General features: G+C 42.3%; 1 protein-coding gene across 1 annotated transcript; it reads right to left on the bottom strand.

Moving 5' to 3' along the window:
* Positions 1-3810: 3810 nt before the first annotated feature.
* On the bottom strand, positions 3811-21489 carry STOML3 (stomatin like 3). Its single transcript, XM_020290229.2, has 7 exons — positions 21099-21489; positions 12668-12771; positions 12513-12585; positions 9719-9801; positions 8442-8645; positions 6684-6818; positions 3811-4929 (listed from the first exon to the last, which is right to left on the bottom strand). Exons 1-7 carry the CDS (start codon positions 21340-21342, stop codon positions 4705-4707), a joined length of 1068 nt encoding a protein of 355 aa, XP_020145818.2. The 5' UTR covers positions 21343-21489; the 3' UTR covers positions 3811-4704.
* Positions 21490-23107: the final 1618 nt, after the last annotated feature.

Genomic DNA, 23107 nt, shown 5'->3' with positions numbered 1-23107 from the left:
TTGGAAAGTGGCATTTTATCGCCAGCATCCTCCCTGAATTCATCCACTTTAGTAGTCCCAGAAGGCACATCTATCATGGGCTTTAAATACACCATATGAATCAATACCACCCAATGTAAAGGAAGCGAAACACAAAGACAGTTTATTTCTGTCCTTCATTTGAGGAATAAAATAATGAATAGGGCTCAAAAGATAATGGCTACCTTGCTTATGTCCCAGGAATAAAAATAATCTAGTTTTTCTTTTTAGGAACAGACAATATCAATATTTTGAAAATTAGTAAGATACTTTTTTTCCCTTTCTGAGTACATGATGCTTAAAGTATTTATTTTCCATAGAGTTTGGGGTAAGGTACAATTAGGGTGTTCTGGAAGGAATGTAAAGAGCTTCTGGCATTCAACAATGGGATTTTATAGCAAGACAATAACCTTCAGCCAGGCAACTGTCTTTATAAAGGACTGTATAAATTGCTTTATTTCCCCTTTTAGGACATTAAGGGCCAGGCTTTGTTGGGTGGGTCACAGAGCTTTGTGTAAGGGAAAGCCACATGAGAAGAGAAAGGGGTGAAACTTACCTCTTCCAGTGTCAGAGGGTTGGGTGAAAGAGGGAACTGGGGAGGGGTGGAGGGAGAGAAAGAAAGAAAAGGAAGTGCAGGGAGAAAGGAGGCTGTATTAGGCAATTGACATTAGCAGCAAGAGCAGAGCAGGAGGGGATCTTGCCCCAGCCCCCCATTTCCCATTTAGGACTCTGGAGAGAGATCATCTCTCTGAGGAATCCCTGCTCCAAGTAGGGCACAGCCAAAAACACTTTGTGAGCAGTGTGTATAATGGCAACAACCACTAGAAATTGGACTCTCCCAAGGTTCACTGTGCAATAGGAAAGACTGGTCTTGCCTGCCACTCCATTGCTTTAGAGCTGAAAGACATACTAGTTACAACTCTGACACACCTTGGCACCATGACCTTGGGCAGGCTGCTTCACTCCTCTGGGTCTCTCTCTCCTCGTCTGTCACATGGGGTGAGTCAAAGAGTTTAGAGTCTAGAGGGGACCATTGTGAAGAGGAATTGGGAGTGGGGAGAACTCCCAATTCCCAACTTCCCTACTGCAACCAGAGGACCTCCATGTTTGTCCATTGTTTATATAGTCACGTGTCTCTTAACCACGGGGACACAATCTGGGAAACGCACTATTAGGTGATTTCATTGTGTGAATCTCATAGCGTGGTTACGCAAACCTACATGGCATAGCCTGCATGGCTCCTAGGCTACTCCCTGGCACAGCATGCTACTGTACTGAATACTGGGGGCGACTGTAACCCAGTGGCAAGTATTTGTGTATCTAAACATAGAAAAGATACAGTAAAAATATGGCATGATCTTATGGGACCATTGTGTTTGCATCTCATCATTAACCAAAGCATCATTATGTGGCACATGATTATATTGGGCTTCAGCTTAAAATTTTACTCGAGGAATATTTCAAGGCTTTAAACATAGTGGTTAAAAACCGCTGGACTGGGTGGCTTCCAAAGTCTTTCAGGTTTCATCATCTACATTTCCTCCAACCCAGACTTCCTTTGCAGCATCTCCCCCTTTTCACATCTCTCAGTGCCTTCCCATGGTCTTCTGGCCACTCAGAGCCCCTTGGAGTGAGCATTCGTCACAAGTGACATTCAACCTACAGGCACCTGCCAGGGTCTGAATGTCTGTGTCATTCAAAAACTCATAAGTGGAAATCCTAACCCCCAAGGGATGATATTAGCAGGTATGGCCTTTGGGAGGTGATCAGGGCCTTCGTGATTGGGATTAGTGCCCTTGTAAAAGGGACCCAGAGAGATCCCCACCACTTCCCCCATGTGGCAACACAGGGAGAAGGCACCCTCTACAAACCAGAAAGTGGCCCTCACCCGACATGAAATCTGTTAGCACCTTTGACCTTGGACTTTCCCAACTCCAAAACTGTGCAAAAGGAAGTTTTGTTGTTTACAAGCCACTCAGCTTATGGTGTTTTGCTACAGTAGCCTGAATGGACCAAGACAATTTCAGCATCAACTGGCATTACCTCCAGCCCAGCAACAAAGGGGCAATGCCTGTGACAGCTGGGGACGTCACACCCTGGGCCAGCACAGGGCCAGTGCCAAGCCACACCTGTTGTCAAAACAGGAAACTCCCGATGGGGGCTGTCTGCACTGGTTTAAATATGGATGGGGACGGAGGGGAACCCTGGGGATGTATCACAAAGAGAATGGACACTTGTCTTTCCAAGAGAGGTCACCTACCCCTCCTGGCCTTGCCCTCCCTCTTCTAGCTCCCCTCCCCCAAGAGAAAACAACCTTAGCCTTCCTCTAGGGCTGGGGTGTGAGTGTGTTTTGAATAGCAGCCTTGGAATTCACATTCTGGAAGAGATCAGACCCTTTCCTGATTCTTCTCGATGCCTTTGCCCCCAAATGTACTTACCGTCAAAGGATCCTCCATTAGTCCGTCTTTAGTGGAACATAATAAATGATCTATTGGGATGCTAAGGGCTTAATGAAGCTTAATGCTGGGGAGGGTGGAATCATTTGATTCCCCTAGGAAGTTTTCAAATACATCTCCCATAGCACCAAAGATTCCGATATAGCTCTCACACCCCCATTCTTAGTCCACAGGGGATGCGTGCATTTAAAAAAAAAGAGGTTCCAGTGAGTGAGAACCTCTTTCTAGTTTGAAGTTTGCTGTACATTGCCAGGGAAGATTTGCATTTTTAATGTAAATCACTGAAGCAAAAAAAAAAATAACTGTAAATTTCTGGAACAAAGCTAAAAAGAAATTTTTTGCTGTGGACCAGCAAAATGCCCTTGTATAAGTAGGTCCTCCTTCACAGGTGGCTCTCAGTGCTAGAAGTGCCCTGGCCTGTGTTAAGTCTGTGTCATTGTCCTTAAGATGTGGGGCTACCAGGTAAGTGTCTAAACGGTATAATGTCATGGACTCAGATCCTGGCTGATGTGGATCACCTACGTTAGGCTCCTGCCTACATGCCCAAGTCCTCAATTCCTGCTAAAAGGCAATTACTTAGCCTACAAGAAAAAAAAAATATGAACCTCAGTAAGACAAAAATGAGTGCTGGAGTCATAAAGTCAGTAGAATGTACTACAAGTTTCATAAGCTGTGGATTGTCCAAAAATTACATGTTTTCACAGAAAAAACAGGTTATAAAACTGAAGATTGAGCATGCCCCCCATGTTGCATTGTATGTAACTGATGCATCTGTGTTGACAGGATGCTTGTGAGGGGAGGACAGGGACAGGGGCAGAGGGGGGTGGGCATGTGAGGATGGTGGGGTCACATAGCCAGCGTGTGTGAAAAGGCGTGTGAAGCTTGTGTGCATGCGTGTGAAGTCCTGGGCAAAACAGTGGACACCTGGACTTCCAGAACCTAAAAATTCGGTACTGAAGTCAAAAAAAAAAAAAAAAAAAAAAAGGAACTAGAAGGCTCTATTCCTTTGAACCCTCTTCCCCCAGTAAAACTTGATGATGTTTAGAAGCAAGGATTTTGGAGTCAGAATTAGTTTTAAACCCTAGCCCAACATTCACTGGCTGAGGGACCTTAGGTAAGTTATTTAACCTCTTGACATCACTTCCTCATCTGTAAAATAAGGATATTTCTTGGCATCCATGTAGGGCTGAGTACCATGTAACCAAGAGAAAGCAGTCAATAAATAGTCACTTTGAAAAAATTCTAGCCCATTTCTCAAAACTGATCCTAATAGGAAATTGCATGTTGGCAACAAAATAACCTCCAACAAAGCAGTTTTTAAAATACATCCACATTCTATAGCTTCTTTATTTTTATCAGGTTATTTTGATGTGTGGGGGGGGGAGGCATGGGGGTAGAGTGCGCAAAACAATTCTCGATTACCTGTGGCTCTTGGGACTAAGCACGGAGTGAAAACATGAAATCCCCAGGATGTTGTTCCCTTGGGGCTTCTACCAGCAAAACCTTTGCCAAGTGTTCTCCCATGTAACCAAAGGAATTGACTAGAGCTTGCTGCCTCACTGAGCCTTGTCCCACCCTCTGACAAACGTGCTGGGAGGCTGAGGATTGGCCAACCCACCCAGCAGGACATGCGGCAAGAGCGCTGGGCAAGAGCTGAGTGCAGTTTGCCCTGTGTGGTTGGCGGCATGTTTGAGACTGCAAGCCTCTGTTCCTTTCTCGTCCTTAACATCTAAATCAGTCATAATGTTCAGCATTATGGGGTTTGGTTGCAACTATCAGAGATTTAGCAAGTAGCTACTTTGGAATTATAAAGCAAACATGCAGTATAAATATGAGGCCTGTTCCACTTTACAAATAATCTAGAGTGTTCCTTAAAACAATTAAAAAAGCAGTTTTGGAATCTTAGTCTCAGTCACCCAATGATTTCCTCTCCTGCTGCAAGAAAATGCTTGCTATATGTCAGAGACAACCACTAATTAATTATATAAGGCTATTGCAAAGTTGGTTATGTTCTTAAATATAAAAGCCTAATAGTATACAGCCCTCATTTTTGCCTTTAAAATTTTTTTTTTCTTTTGTAGCCTCCATAGCTTTTTCCTGCCAATGCTATTCCAGCTGTGGAGTTTCTGTTGCCTGAACAGTGTTAGAATTCTCACTGTGTCTAACGGCTGGTTTCCCTGTGAGAGTGGATAGGACTGTCTAAGCAATGCCTGGCTACTGCAAGAGGACCTCAGGCTCTATTAGAGAGCTTCTTGTGGTTATCATAGCTGATGCCACCAATGCCCTCTAGTATATTCATGGGCAGAGGAAACACGATCGTGGAATTCTTCTCGGCGGCGACCGTGGTCAATGTCTGCAGGTAGCGCAGCTGGAGGGCTACGGGGGACTCGGCCAGCACCATGGAGGCCGACTTCAGAGACTTGGAAGCATTCATTTCTCCTTCTGCTGCAAGGACCTAAAATAAAGGACAGAAATAAAATAGTTCAGGAACAAACGTTTACAACTGTGACCAGGGCTTTCCATTTCTGGGTGTGTACTGATACCTCTCTCCCTGGCCCCGGCATTGCACGTATTTTATCTACTTACTTCTTTGGCAAGCATAGGAATTTCACATCCTAATGTGATTAGGGAAATTCAAGGAGATTAGAGGAAGCGGAGAAAGATATTTTATAAATTAGAGGTCCCTGGATTTCATTTTCAAACCAGTATAAAAGCACTATCTTTAATTCAAATGAATACTTGGCATCTTACTCTACGAATGCTCTGGAAGCTCTTTGGAGCCCCACTGCTCACCGTGGTTGTTTTCAGAGAAAGCTGAAATTCAAGGCCTGTAACTGGCTTATTTTTTTTTTTTTTGTAGTTTTTACTTATCATAAGAAATGTTTTTATTTTATTCTGTTGCCACCTGAGTCTCATTCTTACAAAGAATTGTTCTCTCAGCTCTGATTACAAATAGTAGCAAGTGCCAGCCTTACAACACTCATGAGAAATCTCATAAGTGCTTCACTCTCTTTTCAGTTCTCAGACTGCCCAGGAATGCCCGGGGCAGGACGCAGCCGCCCCACCTGTGGGCATTGCTGCTGCCTGTGTGCCAAAGTGATCCCTCAACCTCATGGCCAAGTCCCTGCTTGGAAGCTGCTGGAGCTGAGCAGATAGATGAGATGTGAATAAGGAATGAGGGCAAAGAAACACCTCCATCAGCTCACCAGCTAGATTCCCAAGAGGACACACAGAGGCCTCTAATCTCAGTTGGTTTCTGATAGTTCAAGAAACCTATCCAAATAGACTTGAAAGCTGCAGATCCAACAGATTTAAGGACACTCGGGGCCAGGGTGCGCTTACATTTTGTAATTCTAATCTGAATTGTATTTGATCACCTCACTGCCCCCTTTTTTGGCAGGGAGGAGGGGGGACAGGATCTTGCTCTGTCGCCCTGTCTAGAGTGCCATGGCATCATCATAGCTCCCTGCAACCTCCAACTCCTAGGCTCAAGCCATCCTCCTGCCTCAGCCTCCTGAGTAGCTGGAACTACAGGCATGAGCCACCACACCTGGCTAATTTTTCTATTTTTGGTACAGACAGGGTCTTGTTCTTGCTCAGGCTGGTCTCAATCTCCTGAGTTCAAGCGATTATCCTCCCACCTCAGCCTGTCCCCCTCCACAGCCACTCCCCCATACCCCACGTGCTAGGATCATAGGTGTGGGCCACTGTGCCCACCTAATTAACCCTTTTTAATCCAGTAACATTTAATATATCAATACTAGAATAATGATGCTCAAACGACAGTCACCAAGCTGGCTACACCCACATCCCATCACCAGCTTTACAAAAATATACGTTCCTGAGCTCACCCACGAAGACCTTGCTTCAGTGGGTCTGAAAAAAGGCTGGGAATTGATATTTTGTTTTGCTCTGTTAAATTCTCCGTAGGGAATGCTGATGCTCAGCCAGAGTCGGCTCCCACTGTGCTAAGTTGCTCAGTGTGTTGCTGAACATCTCTAGCCCCGGGACCTACTACCAAGCTTCCTCAAGGTCCATTAAAGTTGCTCGTTACTTTTTAGTTCAGAAAAAATTCTCAGTAAACAAAATACAAATTTTTTTTTCTTAAAAAAATAATGGAAAGCCCCCAATCTTCCGTTCGAGCTCTGTCCTCGTCTTGCCCCAACAGCAGCTGGCCCACCCTCCACGTGTGAACTGTTCGGCCCTTACCTTGGCCCTGGCTTCCCGCGTGGCCTCAGCCTCGGCCGCCATGGATCTTTGCAGCTGCTGGGGAATCCGGACATCTTTGATTTCCACTCGGGCCACCCGGATGCCCCACAGCTCGGTGGCATCATCCAGCAAAGTCTGTTTCCAAATCAGAAGAAAAGACTGATCAGAAGACAGGGGGTGTGGTGTGCATTTCTGACACGTTTTACACTTGCAAGATAAATTGTTCTTTTTTTTTTCTTTTCTTTCTTTCTTTTTTGCACATGTACCATTTGGAGTGAGATAATTGGGGAGTAGACGTTAACATTCTCGCTGACCGCTTTCTGAAATTTAAATTGAATCTCACAAAGAATTCAGGAAGAAAATCTGACAGATCTTTTAGGGGATGTCTACCAGCAGGATCTACCCCCAAACCATCCCTTAGGAGGTATATGATATCCAGCTAAATGTGAGCAAATATCCCAAATTTGCTTGTCACTGATATGAAGCATTCAGCAATGTATGGGCTTCTCAGACAGACCTGGATTTTATCCCAGCTTTGCCCTTTGCAGCTATGACTCATTAGGCCAGTTTCTTAACTTCTCTGGTTCTGAGTCTTCTTACCTATAAAAGGTTTCCCTTCAGATTGTCATGATATTTGGAGATAATACATACATCTCTCAGTGCCTAACAATGACTGATGAATATTATCATTATGGGTCCTTTTTGAGATATTATTTACCTTGCTATTTAATCTCTGCCCTGTGGCCAGTTTTAAACAAGTAGCAAGGCATATTGTTTAGAGCCCAGAAGCTGCCTAAAGTCAAAGATATTCTTGTCCTTTGTAAAGCTTAAAACCATTGGAGACATCCTACTGGTTATTGTGGAGTGAAGACTACCTTGAGAAACAGTGAGACCAGAAGGGTAGTTCCCCCAAGGGAACGGGGGACAGAGATCTCTTCTCCCAGATGGTAAGTGATCCCTTGCCTTTCTGTGATGCTTGCAGGACCCCTGGGAGAAGATGAGACCTCACAAGAAGTCAATGACCTGGCCATGAATGGGAAACATTTGAATTGTCAAACTCATGGGGCTTTTACAGACACTATGGGGAGTTATGCAGAGCTTAGGGACTAGAAGAGAGAACAGGAAGGACCAAAGTTGAATTTCCTCCTAACTTACAAAAAGGGAGCTCAGGATCAAAATGTAACTGAACTAAGAAAATATAGAAGTGTGATTGTCTATAAACTAGCGTGCAAGAAACGAGATCAATACCTGCTACATCTTCAATACTATAGTTATTATTACTATTGATATCATCAGTGATACTGGTGGCTTGAGGTAAGAATTTCCAGAGATGGCAGGCCCATGTTGTCTCAAATGAATCCTCTTCTAACTTTCATACTCCACTTAAATGTGTGAATATATGGGTTGCCAGAGAAATGGCTGCACTTCAGAAGTAAGCTAAATTAAAAATAAATCTGATCTCCAGCCTCTTCAGAAAAGGCTAAGGTATATGATGTTAATTCCTAATTTTGAATTCCAGAGAAAACGGATAAAGGGCACAAGTTCAACAACTCCCTTCTTCCACCCAGATATTTAAATCTATTCCTTGTGACAATAGGTAAATGAAATCCCAAACGGAAGCCCATCTCTCTAGAGCAGTTGTATGTGTGAGTGTGTGCAAAGGTGCGCGTGGGAGGTGCTTTGAACTGCTATTTGATAATCACTGATAATAAAATGAGTGAGTCAGAGGTCCAGGCTATCAGTTCTTGCTGTCTTTACCTGGATGCTATGGGCAATCTCCTCTCGTCCAGCTAAGATCTGGGACAAGGTCTGTGTCCCTAAGACATTTCTCAGAGTGGTCTGAGCCAGCAGAAACGTGGCTTGGTGGACGTCATTGACGTTAGCCACTGCCGAGACAGCACTATAGATTCTGTAATAGACCACTCCGTCCACCTGCGTAGTCACAGAGTCTCTGGTGAGGATCTGTAGAGCAAGAACAGGGCAAAATCACATGTTGATGACTTTCACAGCTATTTTGTTAAGTGACAGCCAGCCCAAGAGCCCCCCTCCGCAAAAGGAGAGCACTAGTAACAATCACGCTGCAGTCACCTTAAACCTGCTCCCCGATTGAGTAGAATACCTTCCTAGCTGATGCCAATTCCTCCACAGGTGTGGTCACACCTACCCCTGTGACTTTGTCTTAGGGAAGTCTCATACCCCAGAGGCAAAAGCCCTTGATTTGCTGTGGCGAGAACAGGTACTTTCATTTTAAAACGTAATAGTAGAACCCTTTTGGCATTTGGCTGTCTTCTGTCTTCTAAGCAGAGGTAGAATACTTACTTGTTTCCCTGACGCCTATAATCTTTTTGGTTTTCAGTTTTTATCAGACTTCATGAAGCAATGCCGCATAGAAAACATAGATGGCACCAGAGACCATGTTCTGTCTTGAAGCAATGCAAAGTCCATTTACCTTAATAGAAAGGCCCATGCCCAAAATTCAGCCCTCGCCCATGACTTCATTCGCGTTCGACAAAACCAAGGACCAGTAGTTTCAAGAGCCACCTAGGGCAACTCAAGTAGGTCTCTGGGGGTATTCAGGTTCAGCCTCTCCCTTATAGTTAAAAAATATACTGTTAAATTGTGATCACCCATGTAGTAGGGTGAAACAGGGGTTTTTGTGTGTGTGGTTTTTTTTGAGACAGTCTCGCTTTGTTGCCCAGGCTAGAGTGAGTGCCGTGGCGTCAGCCTAGCTCACAGCAACCTCAACTCCTGGGCTCAAGCAATCCTTCTGCCTCAGCCTCCCGAGTAGCTGGGACTACAGGCATGCGCCACCATGCCCGGCTAATTTTTTCTATATATTTTTAGTTGGCCAATTAATTTCTTTCTATTTTTAGTAGAGACGGGGTCTCACCCTTGCTCAGGCTGGTTTCAAACTCCTGAGGTTGAGCAATCCGCCCGCCTCGGCCTCCCAGAGTGCTAGGATTACAGGCGTGAGCCACCGCGCCCGGCCTAGAAACAGGTTTTATTTCTAGTAACATATCTTTAACCAGCATTACCTCTTGTGGAGGAATGTTGCAAGTCACTGTTCGGAGGTCAACTTTGACAAACACATCTATGCAGGGCAGGATCAGGATCAAACCTATGAAAAGAAGAAAATCGGTTTAAAATTTTGCCCTACCAAAAATAACTACAACAAATAGTCTCATCACTATACGGTACATCATTGTCAGGAGGCTATATATTAATATATTTCTTAGATGATCTTCAATATGAACCCATACAACTTTGGGGAAAATGGTTTCTTCCTATTAGTGACTAAAGAAAAGTGGTTGCCTACGAATTAAAGTCTTTTGGTAAAAAGATAAAGATTCTTGTCATTAATTTTTCTATTTTATTTTTAAAACAAGCTAATTCTCTCCAAGCGTCTAATTTGACATTAATTAAAAAGGACATTTTGGAAATTAGTTTTCTTAAAATAAAGGTACCTATATCTAACATTCAAGTAATAGACTTTTGACCTTGAATATAGGTTGACTGCCAACATTCTCTGGCATCTTCCGTAGTACTGAAGGAATATTGAATTAAAATCTTCCCAGGGTCTCAGATTCCCTAAAACCAATGTATTGCAGAATTAACAGTTTCTCGATGGCCATGTTCTAGTTCAAGTACAATGGCATTCCCAGTTGTAAACACTGTTACTTCTCTCTGAGTTGTGAAGTATTGGGTTCAGCTGAGGCCGAGGAACGATGGGTATAAGAAGACTCTTTAGAGAACCCTGAGAATCCTTAACATCACCCTGGTGAATGTTCTTTCTCGACTTCAAGAGTTTTAAAGATTGGAACCACAAGGCATGTAAGCAACATGGAGACCCTAATCCCTTTCCATTTTTCAAGAAGATGTTGTGTTGGTTTTTTTGTTTTCAGAACAGAAACAAATGTGGGGGTTGAACACTACTATAGGCTGGTAACATCAGTAGAAAATACTGCCAAGGTGCTTTTTCTTTTTGTTTCTAAACCTTCCTGAGACTTGCGGTATGAATTTCTACCCAATTTACTTCCATTTTTGGTGCCAGGTCACTGGTTAAGATCATGGCCCTTAGAACTAGAGAGAGCTAAGTCCCAGCCCTACCACTTAGTAGCCCTGGGACCAGGGAACTTTTCTTAGCTCTGGTTACTTAATATGTATAAGAGGGTAAATCAAGCATGATTTAACATGATATTGAAATAAAGTACTAAACACAGTGTCAGGTCTATATCTATATCTAGTACTTATGAAGTAGAAGTTCTTATTATTAATACTTTATTATTAAAGAATAATTCTCCATTTACGAAAGTGGAGAGGTTTTCCATGAGCAACTTGGCTTGCTTCCCTCCGGTCCTTAAGACATTCTGAGGTAACTCGTTAACCCCAGAGACATGTATGACGAGAGTTGTTATCCTGGGACATTTAACAGTGAAATCTTCTGGGAAAAATTATTTAAAAGAGACAAATTTTTCTCTAGAGTGCTCTAAGTCATGGCTATTCTGCTTCCCTTGGATCCAACTTTATTTTAACTTCGGCCCACCAGATGGAACATAACCAGAAAATGGTTAACTTTGTTCTATGATGCCTCAGTTGGATGATTCTAACACTTTTGTTTTGCCAAACTTAATATCCATAATAAGTAATTTCTTGCTCTCTTTTTCTTAAGTCCTTTATGAAATTAGACAAGTAAGATTATACTCAAAATGGCCAATCTTCTTCACAAGTTTTCCTTTTGAAGTTTCCCATATTTATTTTATGTAACAGATATCTGAGTGCCTCCCTTGGTTTACAGTCAACAGTGCAGCACACAGAGCACTAGGGAAAGCATAAGAAAGTTCATGCCCCTAGAGAGCTCACAGTTGGAAAGAGAACAATTTATTCAAATAAATCATAAAGCAGAAAGCAAGTTATAACACTTGCTTTTACAATATAACTTGTTTTTCTTGTGCCTTCTAAGATGCTATTTTTGATAGCCCCTCCTTTTAAGAATATTAGAATTAACCACATGAAATTAGCATTTTTGTGAGTCAAAACAAATATTGGAAATTTCATATGGTTCAATGAAATATACATTAAGAGAAGTTATGAATATTAAATCAATATCTTGCTTCTAGGGAATGACATCCTCACCCCTACTCCTGGCCAAACACACCACCAACAACAAAATCCTTTTATAATACGACCAGTTTGGAATATTTTTCCTTCCAAGGTTGTTGATAATGGATGGAAATAGATTCTACATTAGGCATTAGAAAGCCTGAAAACTTATCTTTACCTCCAACTGCAAGGATAAATTTAGGTAACTCATCAAACCTATGCTGGCCTCAGATTCTTTATTTCCAAAACCAGGGGATTTGATAAAGGGAGCTGTACAATGGCCTCCAGTTCCATAGCTCTACTAATCTACTTGCCATGAGAGGCAACTACCTTTTGTGTTTCCATTATCCCTTTTCAGTGAGAATCAAAAACTAGCTCCTGCACACTCTCCCTGAGCAGCTCACTGTCCCCTCACTGCCCCGACATTCTCCTGGTGGCCTTGGTAATAAGTGATGTTCCTTTGTTCACATTCACTGAACCCCTCATAGGCAGGGTTAAGAAACAGGTTCCCATTTCCAAACTCTCCAAACTTTCCCATTTCCAAACTGGTGGTCACTGCCATTAACTTTTACAATTGGGCAACTTCCTTCTACTGTACAGAAAGCCAAGAGCACCAGCTTCCCATGAATTTTCTTTGACCCTCAATAGGCAGCACCCAGAAAAATGTCAGAGGCAATAGCAGGGGTAACAGGTGCTCCTGGTCATTGGCAGGGGCAGCCAGCATCATACCTGGACCCTTGGATTTGTCAGCTTGGATGCGTCCCAGTCGGAATACAACGGCGCGTTCATACTCCTTAACCACCTAAGGGAGTAAGGGAGAGCTTTCAGTCTTCGTGGAAGAACCCGTTCCTAGGAAGAGCCCAATTCATTTCCCAGGGTATTACCTTTAAGCACATCCATATGGAGATGGGGAAGGTAATGATCATCAACAGGAAAGAAAGGGAAAACAGAATCCAGCCGCACACCCCAAGCCGTTTATTGTTGATGCCTAGGGAATGAGAAGGGAGCCAAGTCTGTAATCGATGGGGCTGGTACACAAGCCTGCCAGCTGCATGGGTGAGGAAAGTGTCCAGACAGCGGCCACGCCAGATGTGACGGAGGGGGAAACCTGAATCCCTCCACACGCGTGAATGCAGCTAAACACACACACACACACACACACACACACACACACACACACTTATTCAGGTATTCAGGCTTTTAATTAAAATTGACCTGTCCTTTCCAAGAAAAGTCTCATAGCAATAAAAAGCGATCAGTATCACTACATTTATATAGGGCTGTCAGGATTTATTATTCTCAAAACACATGAAACAATGTTTCTCAAAATGTGATCTGTGGACCACCCCCCCCAGAATCATCAGATTATCAGATTTCTGGGCTCGTGGCTTCTCCAGGTGAAGTTCAAAGCAACCTGTAAAGTAGGTAGGTAGGTACTATTATCCCCAGAGGGGAACAATGTGGCCCATGGGAAAACATTCTGAAGACACCTTGGGTGTGAGTCCCTGTTGCGAATTCTCTCACTTGCCAACTCTGTGGCCTTAGACAAGCTGCTCAGTCCGTCTGAGTTTCCAGTTCTTCATCTGGAGGATTGGGATAGAAGCTACCTACCTTTAAGGATTTGATGAGGATTAAATAAAATTACTTTACACAGCTCTTGGCCCATACATTAACATTTACATTCGTAAATATGTATTACTACTAGTATTCCTAGTTTACAGATGGATAGTTATTCCAGGGACTCATCAGACCTTGATATTTGACATTTCTGACTCTTCAATTTTGTTATATTGGCTCATTACATTAGATGGCTTCTTGCTAATCACACATTATGACAGCAGGGGCACTTGGGCTTAAGGAATTTTGCCTTGCAATAATATGGGACTGAGTTCAAATCCTGCCTGAAATTGTATAGCTTTAATCACATCAATTACATAATTTCTCAAGTCACAGGATTCTTGTTGTAAAACCTGCACATCTGGCTGACCCTTTTATTTTGGAACTATTAATATTCCCCATTTTACCTCCTTTTCAATCCTTGTTGCTTCTTGTTCCCTTCACCTTGATAACCAGCCCCATTCTCATGCCATGCACCCTTCAGCTGATTTGCATTCTCCATACACAAGCACTAGAACTAATTATATTTCCTAGGTAGCCCCAGGTCACCCAACAAACACCATGTCTGTCTCTATCCCAGTTAATGCCTTCACCATCCACCCTGCGGCCCAGGTTAGAGGCTCAAGTCATCACTGCCTCTTCCCTATCCTACTACAGAAGTCACGAAGCCTAAATGATACCACCTCAAACCCACCCCCACTTATACACTTCACTGCTGCTCATTCTTTGAGCCCTGAGCCAAATTTATGAATATTTAGGAGAATTCTAGGCTTTCATTCTTACAAACAATGATCTGATGAATGTTTTAAATGTGTGCTCTTTCTTGTGCACTTGTGTAGGACAAATTTCTGGCAGTGGACATGTTAGGTCAAAGGGATCAGTGTTTACGATTTTGATAGATGGTAAATACCTGTCATAGTTTGGACCAACCTCTGCTCTTATAAACGGTGTATGTGAGCCTGTTCCCACATGTCCTGGCCTCATTGGATAATTTCAATCCTCTTAAGTGTTACATTCTGATAGGTGAAAAATACCTAAGCTTTAGATACATATTTAGCACAAAAAACTTTTGAGTACAAATGTCCTTTCATAGGCTCTAAGTACACAAAAAGATATATTCCAAAATATAAAGCCTTGCCTGCATACTCTGAAGTTTAATTTCCCCAAATATCACCTTCCAAAGCCTTGGATCCACCTTGAGGTGGGTCAGACTATCATTTTGCAAGATAGAGAGTTGGTGCATTCTCAGAGAATCTTTGTCGTATTTTCTGTATTAGTGCTTTTTTAGTATTAATAACACAGCCATATATATACATTCTCACTGAAAAAAAATCCAAACAATAAAACTAAAGTCCCTCTAATCATCCTATTCTCAGTTCCACTTTTATCTAGCGAGGGTCCATAGTTATGAGTTTGATGTACATCCTTATAGACCCATTCCTCTATATTTACATACATCTATCTACATTTAAAAAAATATGTGGCTTTGATTTGTAGATTTTATTTTGTGATTAATGGCATCACACTGTACCCAAGTTTCTATTTTTAACTTAATATATCTTGTGCATATTTCCATGTCATTACATACTTGTCCCCCTCATTTTTCTTAATTGTTGCATACTCTTCCATCCTAGATCTGTGTCTCAGTTTACTTATCATTCTCCTATTGGTCAACATGAGGGTTATTTACAATTTTGCCTTAACAAAACAAGTAATAACTGTGCTTGTATGTGTCTCTCTGGGTGAAATGCACTGTTATAAAATCTTGATACAAGTGTTAAGAAAGCAGCACAGTTCCTGCCACTTTTGGTGTGTTTCGTCCCTGCTGACACTGCAATATTTGGTATTCAGAAACCTTGGGGTGTTCTGGGCTGTGATTTTAGCGATGCAACACACACCAGCAGCTGGGACCCTGACAAGGATGCCAGCTCTACTTAATGCCCAGAGCCAAGCCCTAGACATTTCCAAAGTAGCCACACCCTTAATGCCAGCTTCATAAGCAAGTGTCTGTCACAGAGAAAATCACCCTGACCTTAGGAGCTCCCCCAGAGGCCCATCAAACCCCTGCATCGTTACATGTACGCTGAGCGAGACAAGAGATGAGGATCTGATTAATCTTCCAAGATTTATACCTGATCCTGGGAATCCCTCACACCACTGTTGCTAGGAGAATCGGTGGAGCCTGGGGGTCTTATTAGCTGGCGGTTAAAGTGGGGCTGTGAGTGCAGTTGTCACCTTCCCTGAGGCTCCCCAGCTCAGCCTGGTGAGCGAGCTCAGCTGGGGGTGGGAGGCCCACTGAGTGCTGCTTTTGCAGCTTCCAACAGAGCAAATCTTTTGGGCAGCCTTTCCCTCTCCCCACCCCCTCCTACAGTTAGAACCAGGATGTTGTGCCTAGAACTGGATTTGAGGATTACGATTCTCCTGAAACGATATGCTGGGATTGTGTTAGAGCATCTTCAGAAATCTCCCACACTGCCTCTACTGCCACCTACACAAGGCACAGAGGGGATGATGGAAGGAAAAAGGGCTGCACAACTTCTTTGCTGGCCGCAAGTCCTGACCACATCTAATTATCCATGTTGACAAAATCCACAAATCCGTATTTTCTGTGGACAATTGTCATTTAACCATGAAGGCATCATTATATGCTTACTTCCTGGTAAAGAACTGGATTGTCCTGCCCCCAACAGATTGCCCCTGGTTTCTCCTTCATTCATCTAACAAATATTTTATCAGTTATATGCCAAACACTGTGCTGGAGCTGAGAATTCAAAGGAGAATGAGATGGAGAACTTGCCATCAAGGGTTCAAATCTGGGAGGGCGAAGAGACAACAGGGACAGGTGTGATAATGGGTTACGTTCTTGGCTGTGCTCACTTCTAAGAAGGCCACAGCCAGTAAAGTAAGTGGAGACCCCCTCCTGCATGTGGCTGTGACAAAGAACAGCAGAGTATCTAGTTGACACCTTCCTTTCAACCTGCAAAGGGAAAGGTGGAGCCACACACAGAGCCTGAGGCCCGCAGCCACTGATACTGGGAGCAGCACTTGGGAACTTCTGCTCCATGGACTTTAGAGATAACCAAGGCCAGCCCTTCATTTTGCAGCCAGAAAATCCCCTGGTTAGAGTTGTCATCATCATCTGAATCTCTTTAAGTAAGGTGGCACCCACAAGTTCCACAAACTGACAGTAACTCACGTCTACCTTTACTGATTTAGGCAGTGAGACAAAACCAAGCCTGGCAGGTAGAGACCTGCCCTTGGGCATTGTGCCTGGTGCTTAGATACAGCCCTTTGCATCAGAGGAGACTCAGCTACCCTTCAGGACCATGGGTAAACACGTAAGGCAAGACTGGTTACTTGTGTGAGGCCAGGGAGTAGGGGAGAAAATTTTAAATGGCTAGCCCTGCTTGAATGACATAACTGGAAATTAATTACAGCAAATAAAACAGCCTGGGTGAGTTGGTTGCTTATTTCTTAACTTTGGCTTGGTCAACAATATTTAAATATTAGATCGATGCTACCATAAAATATTTGACCGCAGATGTGTGTTACATTAGTAGTCGTTTCCTTTCTTAGCAGAAATAACTGTGTAGGTATTATGGTGTTATTTAAAGCCATCAAAATAGAAAGATATACATTACTCCTCAGGGAAATGAAGGTTAAAACCACGATGAGATGCTCACACACAGCTACCAGAATAGCAAACATCAAAGACTGATGATATCCCATTTTAGCAAGGTGATGGGGCAACTGGAGCTCTCAGATATGCTGTTGGAAGAGCAAATTGGTACAGTCATCTGAAAAACTATTTGGAAGTATCTCCTAAAACTCAACATACACCTACTTTATGACTCAGTATTCAATTTCTAAGTAATACTCAAGAAATGAGTGCTCATGACAGTGGAAAACATATTCAAGAATGTTACTGCAATTCTATTTATAAAAGTCAAGAAATAAAGTGTCACCCAAATCCGTCAAGAGTATAATGGATAAAATTGTGATAGATTCACACAAAGGAATATTACTCAGCAAGAAAAAAGGCAAACTGTCATATGCAAAATGCAGATGCATTTCATAAATATAATATTGGGCAAAATAAGCCAGACACAAGAGGACATTCTCTTTGATTCCACATGTAACAGTACATACGTACGGTATGATCCAACTTGCATGATTCCATTCAAGAACAAGTAAAATTATTATGTTTGAAGTAAGAGGAGCTATCTCTGGGTAGCGGGGCTGTTGGTGGTTGGGGTATTAACCAGAAGGGATATGCGGGAGTCTTTTCAGGTGCTGGAAGAGTTCCATATGTTTATATGTGTGGAGATTACACAGGTGTACACACATTGAGCCTGTGGAAATAAGTGAAGACAAACCAAATCAGAAAAGCCAAGCCTATTTATTCTGAACCTGCTGTATCAAGGGAGTCAGCCACCACTGCTTTGAGACTCAAACGCAGGCAGAGGAGTGAGAAATCTTTAGGGTGCAAAAAAGGGAAGGCTCCGTGTGCCCTGATGGGGCTGTTGGCATGCGGAGGCTGCAGGCAGGCTACCCAGGAGCCGGGCATCCCGTGGGATTGGTTAGTGGGGGCATATTTGGCTTTTGCTGGTTTGTCTTAAGTTGGCAACAAGGAGAAAATTAGGGAAGCTGCTAGTTATTCATAAAATCTTAGCTATTTGGGGATGATTCCTACAGCACTTATTATTTGGCTTCCTGGATTGTTACTAGAGATAACGATCTGCTTCCTGCAGGCTGTCTTCCTGCAAGTCTGACTTCCTGCAAGTCTGACTTCCTGCAAGCTGTCTTCCTGCAGGCTGTCTTCCTGGGTTGCTGATGGCAGATCACAGAGCTGGTTTCCTGAGCGGGTTGCTGCAAGTTGTGAGTTAAAGTTATATTTTTATGTACGATCTAGCCATTGCCTGTTTATATATATTCAGTCTTTCAAGCCAAACACTTAAGACTTGTACACTTTACTGTTTACACATTATATGGGTTGAGCAATCCCTAATCTGAAAATCCAAAATCTGAAATGCTCTAAAATTCAAAACTTTTTGAGAGCCAACATGATGCTCAAAGGAAATGCCTATTGGAACACTGGGGATTTCAGATTTTTGGATTAGAGGTGTTCAACTGGTAAGTGTCATACAGATATTACAAACTCTGGGGGGAAAAAATCCAGAACACTGCTGGTCCCAAGCATTTCAGATAAGGAATACCCAACCTGTACCTTGATTAATAATTTAATAAAGACCAGAGTATGTGAGATCAGGCTAGTTGTGAGGATGGAAAATTCTCTGTTTCCCCGGCATTGGCAGGAAGAAGAGAGAGGGTAACTCTCACCAGAGCTGGCCCGTGTGTGGACAGGGGCCGGAGCAGAGCAGGGGTGGAGAGGGCGGGCCCTGCACCTATTGGCCATACATTCTAATTCAGACGCCTCCACTTAACAGCAAGGTGACACTTCACTAGTCACCAAATCTGCTTAAATCCTAGTTCCCCCCCCCCAGCATGATAATAATGACAGTGATAGCTAGTCATGAGGCTGAGATAAAATAATACACTTAAAGGAATGATTTGTGTTTCCAGAACAGGAAAGATCAGATGTTTCCCCGGGGGAAAATAGAAAGTGAGTGGAGTGAGGACCACCACCCTCCTCGGCTTCGGAATGAGCGTTAACAATCCTCTCTCTGCATTCATCTCCAATCCTGTGAAGGTACAGTCAGTAAAAGCAAACTTCAGCAATGCACTGGTTCTTTCTCTAGAGACTCAAGGACTTTGAGCAACAAGCATGAAATTCAAAGTAAAACCCTAGGGGTAAACATTATCTTTTCATCCCCTGTAATTCATCTTCCCTCCTGCCTTTTTCTCTAAAATATGCACACAGCTTGCATTAAGAAACACTTTACAGGCGAGTACAGAATTGCTGAAAAGAAAAATAGTGCTACTTAAAATATGATCTGGCAACTTCACCAGCCCCTGGAAGCTTGTTTGGATGAAAAAGCTCAACCCCTGCCCAGGCCTAAAGTACCAGAACTTGTAGGGGTAGGACTCAGGAATCTGTGTGTTAACAAGGTCTTCAGGAACATTCTTTTACATATTAATTTTGAGAAGAACATCTAAGATCTAGGTGATCCAGATTTCAATTCACCTTAACTCTTAAAAAATGAAAGAGAGAAAAAAAGGAGGTAGGAAAGAATGCCAAAAGCTAGTAAGTAGTGGTGTGCTAGTAAATGTCTAATAACTGGGTCTCAGTGGGGAAAGCCCTAATTCATAGCACTTCCACGGTGTCAATACTTCCTCTCACAGGTGAGTCTAATGTACCTTTGTGACATCAGGAGCTTGGAGTTGGGAAGAGATGCACACCAGCAAGAGGCTTGCAAATGCTAGTTGGGGCACACTGTTGCATCCGGCTTTTGCTGGAGGTGATAACAAGGACTCAGCAATTCATACATAGATCTCCCTCACCATTCGGAAACGAAAATGTCTGTACTGCTTAAGAGACTGAATAACATTGTCCTGTTAATGTATCCAATTTGGAGGTGAGCGAGGGCAAACTTATCCCCTAAATCTCAGAGAATGGTCCACCTAGTATGTCTTATAGACGCCAAAAGCATATGAAAGTACTGCCAAAAGCACAGGAAATCAGAAGTTGTAAAAGGTATGCCCCAGCTCTGTTCATTCTGAGATAGTGCAAGTTTTTCACCACATTAAAAAATCAAAACCAAGAAAGCTCCTGAGTGCTTTCAAATATTTCACTGATGATGCAACTTCAATCGTGCCATCCACCCAGCTGATGTCTTTCCCTGTTCAAATGGAAATGAACATGTCTCAGGAAACGTTATGTCTAAAATCACAATGAAGGGGACTCTTGACAAGACCTCCCACTTGCATTACCAAATGATACTTACTGCCTCCAGCATGTCAGTGTTGCTATGCCTACTTCAAGAGAAAAGTTTCTTTTCCAATTCAGATAAATGTCTCTAAATGCATATTTTTTTCTTTGATAGATTAATAATGCCAAACGTGTTCTCTATTTCTTACTTGTACTATGGCTTCGTTGGCAACGGAAGGTACAGAGCACAGGTTAGCTCACACAGACTCACACACGTGTGCACGCATATGCACACCCACTGTCATTATCACTTTCTGGACAAGTTTTTAAACTCTCCAGGAGTCGGTTTTCTCATCTGTAAAATGACATTATAAGAGGACCTACCTCAGAGTTATTGTAAGATTTAAAACGATAATGCAAGCAAAATGCTTTGTAATACACAATTGTCATTAGTATTAAGCATGGCAGTTGGTTCTTGGAAGCTAAGTTGTATTTTTCTCAACTTTTCTCTATTATTAAACATGGTACAGCTCAAGCCAAATCACAGCATCACCAGATGATATTTGAAGATGGAAAAAAGTCAGGCTCTTCAACACATCTTTGCTATTTAATGCCAAAAACATGAATTACAAAGATAAACAACACCAATTCTATCTAAAACTGAAGGAAAAAAGTAACTCATGGACCGATGTTCGAGAAGCAAACAAAACCAGCATAATCAGTGAATCTAAAATCTTGGGCTCTAAATGAAATTGAAGCCAATTTCAGTAAGTATATCTCTCGCTTACTCTGTAACTCTCCATAATGCCACAACTTCTGTTTTGCCTAATAGATGTAAAACAAGCTTCAGACAGGAAAAAGGAACTTACCCACTAAATTCTCTTTATCTTGCTTCTCAGGCGTAGACACCCCAGAATCCATCTCATTCTTGGGAAGCTTTATACTTGGCAAATTTTCATGGGTTTGGAGCCAAGCCCAGACTCCAGGCAGCGACCCAGACAAGCTTGGGAGAGAGAAGAGGAGAAGGACAGTATGAGAGAGTGAGAGAAGTTCCTTTCTCTTTAGTGAACACTCCAAGGAGTAGTTACCCTGGTGAAGGAAGCCTGGTAACATAAACAAAAAGATTTCTTTCTTGAGTTCAGCCTGCTTTTGTTAATAGAGAAAATTTGCAAGAATATAATCTTTTAGTGGCATTGCTTCCTATAAAATACCATTATGTAATTTTCTTCATCGTTTATATTTTATAAAATACTTCTATGTAGTTTATATAATTTGGTCCCCAAATGAGCTGTTTGTTACACAGGGCAAGTCTATCCATCCTTATGTTTCAGACGAGGAAATTTAATTTTTTTTTTTCATTAATGCCAAGAAGCATTTTGTGCTTGTATATGAGGAAATTTAATCCAATTCATTCTACACACTGTTGTGAGTGATCTTTTGAAACTCAAATCTAATCATGTCACCATCCTACTTAAAACAGTGCCAACTGTCAGTATGGTAAAGACTAAAATCCTAAGTGTCATATGAGACCCTGCAGGTCTGCCCCTCCCTCCTCACGTGACATGCCCCTCACTCTCTCAGCAGCAGCCCCATTGTCTTCCATCTGTCCCTCCAAAGACTGCCACAGGGCCTTTGCACATGTTATCATATGGATAATTATTTGGCTTGTATCTATTTCTTCCCCTAGGCTAGGGCTTAGCAAACTAAAGCTTGCCAGCCAAATTTGGTCTAACACCTGTTTTTGAAAAATAAAGTGTTATTAGAACACAGCCATGCCCTTTTGTTTCTGTATCATCTATAGCCACTTTTGCACTACCCCTACAAAGTTGAGTAGTTGCAACAGAGACCATATAGGATGCAAAGCCTAAAATATTTACTATTTTGTCCCTTTATAAAAAAGCTTGCTAATCCCTGCCTTACGCTATGAATTTCCATGAGAGGACTGACTTGGTCTAACGTTATTTACCATTGCACCTGCAGCATTTAAATCAATGCAGGCACACAGCTGATGTTCAACAGATATTTGTCGAAGGAATGAATGAATCATTTGCCAATGATAACAGCTCACAAATGGCAAAGCTCTTTCTCAAATCCAGATCCGTACGAGGATTCTTTCTTTCATCACACCACTCAAGATCAAGGACATTCTTGAGCTTATTCCAATATGGAAAACATCAGTTTTGTAATTTTCTGATGTTCAACTCTCTCATATCAGTATCCCAAATAATATTTTGTTTTCCTTTGTATATTATTGTACTTATTGTATTATATTATCTTTTTAAAGCAATACAAAAAGTCTCTGCTCTTTCTCTGGTTGTCTTGCTTTTCTAGTTTTTCTTCTCCCAACCACCTAGTTATTTTCTTCTTAGCAACTTCATCTTTAGAAATTTCCCAGATTGTGGGTTACTTTTGCCAACTACTTGATAACCTTAATTGCCTTCCCCCACAAACTCAAATTGCAGTAATAACCATGGCTGCCATCCACAGCTTGTAATTATAAGAATTAATAGAGAAGATGAGAACTTCAGACAAGGAGGCCAGAAACACAGATTAAACCAGATACACACAAACACACACACAGTCAGAGTCTGCTCCAGGACCCTTGCCTGTGCATCTTCCTTCAACACCCTTGGTCAGGGCTTGAGGTAGGAAGCACAGTGGGTAAGAGAGCAGGCTCTGGGCTCACACTGCCTGGCTATAAAGAAACCCATGCTCTGTCATAAACCAGTGTGTGACATTGGGTAAGTTATTTAACCTCCGTGTGTTTTATTTTTCTCATCTGTAAAATGGGGTTGATAATTGTATCTACCAAACAGAGTCGTCTGTGTGAGAATCTCATGAAATACCATGTGCAATACTCAGAATGATGACTGGGGTT

Source organism: Microcebus murinus, chromosome 13 (genome assembly GCF_040939455.1).
Source record: "Microcebus murinus isolate Inina chromosome 13, M.murinus_Inina_mat1.0, whole genome shotgun sequence".
In the NCBI taxonomy this organism is placed as follows: Eukaryota; Metazoa; Chordata; class Mammalia; order Primates; family Cheirogaleidae; genus Microcebus; species Microcebus murinus.
The sequence above is the reverse complement of the archived record's forward strand: the minus strand, read 5'-3'. Positions and strand labels throughout refer to the sequence as shown.